The 7881-nt window shown below is 44.9% G+C and overlaps 1 protein-coding gene across 13 annotated transcripts in view; it reads left to right on the plus strand.

Annotated features, from left to right (window-relative positions):
- Positions 1-7881, plus strand: part of FBRSL1 (fibrosin-like 1) — a 398274-nt gene that overhangs the window by 288638 nt on the left and 101755 nt on the right. For 12 of the 13 annotated variants that reach the window (XM_014964408.1, XM_014964416.1, XM_014964353.1 and 9 more), the window contains exon 5: positions 7619-7672. The exons of the other annotated variant lie outside the window; for it this stretch is intronic. In XM_014964408.1, the coding sequence (XP_014819894.1) occupies positions 7619-7672 (54 nt within the window). The remainder of the gene's footprint in view (positions 1-7618; positions 7673-7881) is intronic. 13 annotated transcript variants of the gene reach the window in all.

Below are 7881 nucleotides of genomic sequence, written 5' to 3' on the forward strand. Positions count from 1 at the left end.
GGGGGGGTGGTCTCCGTACGGATTCATGGAGAGGGTTTTTTGTGGGGGGAAGACTGGGCGTGTTTGAATAAAATAAAAATTAAAAAAAGCGAGGTAGCAGCGAGGAACTGCCGGGATGCGATGTGCTTCCAAGCTGCTTTTTTTTTTTTTACCCCATTTCGCACATTCCTCCAGTGCGACCGCATCCCTCTTCCCACCCCCGCTTCTAGGAGAGGGGGGGAAAGAAAAAATACTGAATCGCTGCCTTCACCGGGCAGCAGAGAGCGGGGCCGGGCGATCTCCCCCCCCCAACCTCCACCGGTAACCCCCGGGCCGGGGGGGGCTGTGCCGGTGAGCCCGGGCTGCTCCCACCCACGGGGGACCGTGGCGGCGCGACCCGGCCGAGGGGCGGCTTTGTCGGGGCGTCGGTGCTCCCCGTGTGCCGAATATCGCCGTTCCGCTCTCTCGGGGTGTTTTCGGGGCCCGGCTGAGGATGGGGTCTGTCTGGGGTTGCTGCCGATTAAAAACGGTAACAAACTTAAAAATCTGTAGCCGGCGTTTAACCCCTTCGGTGCCGGCCGGAGCCCCTCTCCGCACAAAGAAGAACAAATTTTAAAATGGTCTTTCTGGATTTTTGTGTGTGTGTGTGTGGTTGGGGTTTTTTTGGCTTTTTTTTTTTGGCCCGGTAAAGAAGCCGGGCAGCTTGCGGTGGCCCCCCGAAAGCCGGGGTGCGGGTGGGCTGCCCAGGCGTTGTCCTTGTCCCCGCGTCTGCTGCTGCGCCCCTCCGCTCAGCGGGGAAGAAAAATTTAATCCAATTAAGAAATTAAACCTTGTGTGTTTAAAAGCGACAAATTTGAAAAGGGGAAGGAAGGGAGGGGGGTGAAGGAAGATTTTCAGGTCAGTGGTTAACTAAAGGTGGTTTGGGAAAGGAGCTCAGGAATAAGGCGAGGGCAGAGAGAAGGGAAGAGGGACCTTTTTAAATGGCAAAGGCTTGTGTGTCTCTCTGGAATTTAAACTGTTTTTTAGGCTTGTAAAATCTTCTTGAAGTTGCGAATTTATCTCAGGAGGCTGCTTGCTAGCTAATCTTCTCAAGGCATGTCCTGATTTTTTGGTAACATCACAGTATCTGAGGTCCTTTTAACCTAATTTTATAACAAAGATAATTTCTTGTTATGTAAGTTTCTGTTCCGAATGATTGCTTTGGGTCTTGGAGATCGTCCTTAACCGGTCTCCCCTGTGCTGCAGAAACTAGAATTATTTACTTTGTTATCAATTCTTGAAAGGAATCCTCGTTTAACTGGAAAAGGCTACTAAGGTATTACAGGAAAATAGAGTCTTCCCATTCCTCTTGCTAGAGGGTTAAATCTCTGGTCATCCCTGATCAGAATTTACTTCAGAGGTTTATGTTTATGTATAAATCCGATTTTCCCCACACGCGGACTTACAAGGACGAGCTGCTTGATTTATACACGCAGCATTAACTTCCTACAAGTGGCAGACTTCTAATGCTCTCTTCAAGAATTTTCTTCTTTGCTGACAACGGTTCCCTAAAACTGCCCTGTGTTAAAGCCAAACGGCACTAGTTCAAGCTGCCTGATTTTCTTTTTGAGAGGAGATTAATGCTATACAGCAAGGAAGGCAGTCTTTTATTTAGTTGGATGCCGAGTTTTTGCTCCGACAGAGTGATTTATTTATTTTTTATTTGATTTGATTTGGAAGGTGGGTTATTCTGAGTGAAACCTTAAGCCTTGTTTATCGGAGAGGGGCAGTCTGTTCTCATAAACAAACGAAGGAGCAAAATATATCCCGGTGTTATTCTATGGGGACACGCAGTCATCTGTTGGACCCTGTGGCCTGTGCTGGCTAAATCAAATAGCAGGGTCACGAGTAGCTTTGGTATTTTTCAGTTAAAAAAGGGACTGGAGTATGCTTCAGATTCCAGTGATAAACTACTGACATTTAGCAGGAGTTGATATTTATTTTGCTCTGATTTTGCAAGAATGTTGCGATTTCAAGTGTTAACTTTAAGTAATGGGCGCAAATGTTAGTGTTTGCTGTTGTTGCTTTTTAGACTAAAACCTGTGAAGATGTTTAAGGGTGATATATTGACAAAAGTGGCAGCGAAAAGGGCTGCATTTCTCAGTGAGCCAGTCGGTGCTGTGCCGTGCTTTTAGGAAGCACAGATGTGTATGTCATTTTCTGCCTTAAATCTTTTCTTTCTTTCCTTTTTTTTTTTTTTTTCCCCTCCCAGCAACCTTGTGTTGAGTGACCCATAATAGCTAGGCATTGTGGTGTCTGGATATATTTGAATATAAAGCAGCCTTTTTCAAGCCACTACAGAAGATTCAGTCAAGTAAAATTATTTGTATCATCAGAATAGGAAATGTAATCTGGTTAATTTTAATGACTTTATGAATTTATAAGATCTGAAGTCAGGCAGGTACAAGAATGTGTTGCTCCTTGCTTAATAGCATGTTTGAGCAAAGATTGGCGTTCTGCATCAGAAATGGAAATTTTAGGGTTTCTTGCAGTCTTTTATCCTTCTGAATAAAGATGGAAATTCTGAACTAGGTAAAGAAACATATGGTTTTACCCGAAATGATTTCCTAGACTGATCAATTACTAGGAGCTATAATGAGAAATATACTCCTTGGGGAGAGGAAGGAGGGATTGCCATTACATAATATCCCTTGGGAGAATTCCTGTATCGCATAATGAGGTTGGTGATGGAGCATTTGGGGGAAAATGCCTATGGATAGGAACTTTGTTCTTCAGATTTCCATAAGCAAAATATATTACTGAAAAATAGGCTTGTTAAAAGTACTACTGATATGTTAGTTACTGATATGTTGCCTCTATACATGTTTCTTTTGTTCTCATGAGGTGGGTGCTTTGCCTCTATACATGTTTCTTTTGTTCTCATAACTACTATGTAAGAAATTAGGTAACAGTGAGATTAAAAGGTCCACAAAATGGGAGATGTTAGTGAATAATTTCCTTGCTTATTTAACGCCAAGGGTAAGCCATTAAAGGCTTGTGTTTGGTTCTAGGCTTCGTTAAATTATTTCTGTTTGTCTGTTGAAAATAGTCTTAAGGGAAAGAAAATCTCTAATCTTAATGGTGTAAATGTGAGTCACCTTATCCTCATGCTGGTGAAAATGAAATATATGGAAACGTGTAACTGTGATGTTGTGGGTTCAATACAACTTGGGAGCTGGATCTGTGTTTTCAGAGTCTTTATAATATCCTAAGGATCACCGAGAAGCTGACTTTCAGAAGGAGAAGAAAGCACTTGTTAAAATTGACTTAAATGCAGCCTTACTTTTTTTAGTAGCAGTTGCCTTAAAATAGGAAAATAATTCATTTCCACACACCTGCCCTGCGGGGTTTTCCTGCGGGGAGTCGGAGCAAGCGGTGAGCCCCGGGGAAGGGAACCCGAGCGGTGCCCGTGCAGGGGCTCGGGGGTGTCAAAGGCAGCACAGGGAAAAGGGGAACAATCTTAACACCTCTGTCACTGCTGGGGAATTTGCCTAATTTGAGTTGCTCATTTAAAATCTTGAGTGCTGGTGATTCTAGTAATTTTTCGACTGGCTTGCCCAGCTTTTGTCCCTGCGGATTCCGGCAGCCAAGGAGACGCAGTGACCCCTGATGGTGGCTCTGGTAATCAGGCAGGTTTGCACGGCTATCACTATTTTTAGGAAGTTAAAGGTGCAATGGCTGGTTTGAAGTCCAGGCCCCTATTTCAGCCTTTCATTGATAATATTTTGTAGTATTTTGTGTGCCACCGTGTGGCTGCCGGCGCACACTGCACTTGGGGAGCCGCAGACAGTTCCAATTTTAGCGTCTTCTGGATGGTTTTATTTGGTGTCTGGGTTTCGTGTTAATCACCTGTGTTGATTCGCCTCGCGCTGGCCCAGTTGTGAGACCCTGGTCACTGGAAACACAAACCAGTGTGGTCGCTGCTCGCTGCTGTCGCCTCCAAAGTTTGTGGCAGGGCTTGGCTTTCCGAAAAGGCAGAAAATGGTGCTGGATTTGAGCACTGAGAGTTTGCATAAAGGAATCGGTGACGTTTCTGCGCGCTGTAGAAAGGGTCACCATCAAGGAAACTCAGAATGTAGGTAGCTGGTAGTGGTGGAGGGACTTGGTTGCAGATGGTGGCACTGGGGTGGCAGTCTTCGTCCCTGCCCTCTCCCTGCTGGGGCATCACAGACCGTGTCCCCTGCACCGCCCGTCCCAGCGGCAGGGTTTAGTGTCTCTCGAGGTAGTCAGTGCCATTTTGCATGGTGAGAATGGCAACCTGTGAGCATTGATTCTTGTAAACGTAAACTAGGATGGTGCTGTTGACATCCAGAAAAATAACATCCGTTCATACCTTATACGGCTGCACTGAAAGGGTTAAGGGTAAACAAAATGTGTCGTCTTTAATACTATAAAAATAAACATTGCTTTCTGGTGGGTGGTAGGAGAAGAGTTTACACAAAGACAGCATTTCAAGGTGGCTGTTTATGCTGTTACCAAAGATATTTCTAGCTTGCTTACAAAATGAGATTTTTATTTTAAAGAAAAATATTTTTAATTTTGAAAGTACTCTGTCTAGCTTATGTTCCTGTGGAAATATGTTACAGTGAAATTGCCATGGAAGGTAGCTACAAGATTTTTAATATTGAGTTAAAGCAAGCTGGGTACGATGTTTGCCATAATGTTTCTGTGGGGGGTAAGAAGCATCTGTACGTGGATGCTGTTTCTGCAGTAACTGCTGTACCAAAGGAGAATCGGGGACATAATGGGTGTAAATCTTGGGGGTTTTCCCATGGAATAATCAACAATAAAAAGCATTTAGTCTATTAAGATACCTGCAAGTTGATCCTTGCTCCAAAGCTGTTGGTTATAAAGTTATAGTATAGTCTGCCTTCAAAATGGTTGGAAATCCGTCAGAAATATCTCTTTACCACATACCTTCTATCTCCCTGGATGATTGGCTCTCCAGCAAAGCCTTCCGTAGAGGGTGTACTGTAATCCTTTTATGTTACTTCTTCAGTGCAGATTACGCAGCAAGAAATAATTAGGAGATTAATTTTCACCTGTCACTGCCAATAATAGATAACCTTGATACAGTGGCAGGACTCGGAATTCGGGGAGCGGGAAGGCGTTTAACCCTGTAGTGATTGCTGCAGGGACCGGGCAGAAAATGGTCGCTGGGATGTGACCTCCCTGTCACGACCAGGGAGAACCATGTCCTCTCTTGGGGTCCTCCCTCCTGTGAAGGGCTCTGGACCCCGCTCTGCGCCGCAGCCCCGAGCCCTCCACAGGCTTTTCATTCTCATGCACTTCGGTTGCTTTTCATGATTTCAATTCCCAATCTGAGCGGTATTCCTAGGCTGCTAGGGAAAGGAGCAAACTAATGAAGATGGCTTCATTAGGCAGAGTGCAATTTAGCCCTCGCCTCTCTCCAACAAATGCAGCTGAAAAAACATCCCAGAAGTAACTGTGCTTTCGGTCTTTAGAGAAAGCAGAGCTGAGGTGTTTCTCTGCTCCCTTTCAAAATTAATTACCAGCTCACATCAGGTGAGCTTAAAAATGTAGCCTGGGCTCTGAGACAGTGAAGGGAAATGAGAAGAGGGGGGAAAAAAAGCCACCCTTCCCCCTCCACTGCTTTTTTATTTTTTTCTTTTGTGCTGAAGTTTAAATCTACAATCTGTTGAAAATGTAATGGGAAACCAGCCTACAGAAAATGCCATTATTCATATCATCCTGAGCTCATTTATTTTATCTGCAATAGTAATGATAAGACAGGCTGCTTGGCAATGCTGATAAGCTGAGAAATATCTTAGAGCTATTTGTAAAAGTTAAAGCAGATCTTGGTACTGAGAGATAGGGAAACTGATGAGCCTTTGGGCAATCTGCAGAGCTGAAAGCTAATAAAGATTTTAATAGGAAGGCCTCATTAGGATTAGGGAGAAGATCTATTATCTGGGATTTACACAACACAAATGGTGGGGCAACTCCAATTTTTGCTGCTTTGTTCATTAAATGCTATTGCTGAATGTAAAACCTTTTAACTCTGATCTGGATCTCTTCCTACGTTTGAGGAGCCATCACCAGCTGTTGGCTGAATGCAGGTGGAGGGGCAATTTGTGTGGGAATGCATTTGCCACACGTGAGAAATGCCGGAAAGCGATTGTACTCAGGGGCCAGTCACTTTTTGGAGGTGCCTGGGTGGGAGGGTTCTTGGCAGTGTCTCTCTTCTGTTGTGAGCAGTATTTCTATCTTTTGGCCCTGACAAGCATCCTTAGAAAGAAATTAATCCATTGCTGTTGTGCTGGTTCTCTTGGTGGTGGGACTGAAATACTAATACTGAATAGCTTGTCCGCCCAGTCCAGCCTGATGGGGTGCTGACTCCCAGTGCCACAGTAGTGGCTTTTTATTAGTAGCGGTCACCATCACTATTCTAGCGGAGGAGCTGTCTCCAGTGCCACTGGAGTTGGTGTGGTAGGAGTTCCTTGCCATGGGTGACCTGGTCAAGTACTTCGGTAGTTAACACAAGACTGATATTAGCACCGGGTGCATTCCTTTATATGTAATGTACAAAACATTCACTTTTTGAGGACCCTTCATGTGTGCAAACACCTATCACGTGGGCTCAGCTGCTTTATTCCTCATGCTTAGCACAGTATGTAAGGTGCACGTAAGCTGCTGAAAGAGCATTACTTTATCCAGGATTTACAGATGTATTTAGTATTTTTCCTCAAGAACCATCCAGTCTTTTTCCTTTGTGGTTGAACTGGATTGTGAAGCAGGAGGAGAAGCCATGCTGGAACATTCTTTGGTTTGTTTCTGAGGTCCAAGCCATGCTGTAACCTGATTCTGCTAACCTACAGCTTAATCCATTTTTACACACAGCCGATGTGATCTAGTTGAACCACTAATGCAGATGAAGGGTTCTGTCAGGTGATATCCATGCTGGCTGTGAAATGCCACTTGTGTGACCATACCCATGCTTGGGACCTGGTGGGTTTCTTTCTCGTGTGGAGCACACGCGAGTGCAGGAGTCTCAGCTTCTCCCCTGTTTTCATGGCACAGCCCAACTTGTCTCCTGCTGCTGGATCAAAAACCCTAGTGGTAACTACAGTAACAGTGCTTCTGCGCAAGAGGAATATTTGAAGAGTATGTTCTTGTATTTTCAATGATCTTTAATACAACATAGCAGCTCCACGAGCCACAGAGAAGTCTATTCCAGACCGTACTTCAGGATCTGCTGGTTTAAACCAGTGGTTTCACAGGGCCTATAGGGGACAGTGTAATGATAGATTTAACCCCAAGCATCCCATCTTCCGTGTGCTTAAGGAACTTATTCAGAGCAGCTCAGACGTGATCCCTCCCGTGTGCCCACACGTGGGGCCAGGCTGGAGGAAAGTGCCTGCACCCACTGCCCGGGACACACAGCAGCTTCTCATGGCGGGTTGGTGTCGCTTGATTGCAGCTTGTTCGTGACAAGTCACAGTTTATGTCAGCGAAGCAGCATGGCCTCCTAAAGAACTAGCGCTATTTGCACGTAACATGTTGCTCCAGCAAGGCTGCCATTTGAGAAGTTTCTAATATTTATGTTTGATATGAATGAAACTTTTTGTTTTGTCTGTAGACCGCAACGGAACTGGAGCTGACTCGTATCAGGAGTGCCTTGATAACAAGCAAGGTATGAGATCAAGTCTCTCCAACATGGGCACTTGGGACTGATTTAGCTTGATTTCTTGCAGCTGAATTGGTTGCTGTCTCTGTCTCTCTCAGTCTGTCTCCCTTTTTTTTTTTTTTTCCTTTTTTTTTTTTTTCCCCCCCCCTTTCTCACAGCACCTGTCATCCCAGAGCATGGCATTCAGCCTCTGCCCCACACTGGGGGCACCAACG

This window comes from Calidris pugnax, unplaced genomic scaffold (assembly GCF_001431845.1).
Source record: "Calidris pugnax isolate Ruff unplaced genomic scaffold, ASM143184v1 scaffold32, whole genome shotgun sequence".
Taxonomy (NCBI): domain Eukaryota; kingdom Metazoa; phylum Chordata; class Aves; order Charadriiformes; family Scolopacidae; genus Calidris; species Calidris pugnax.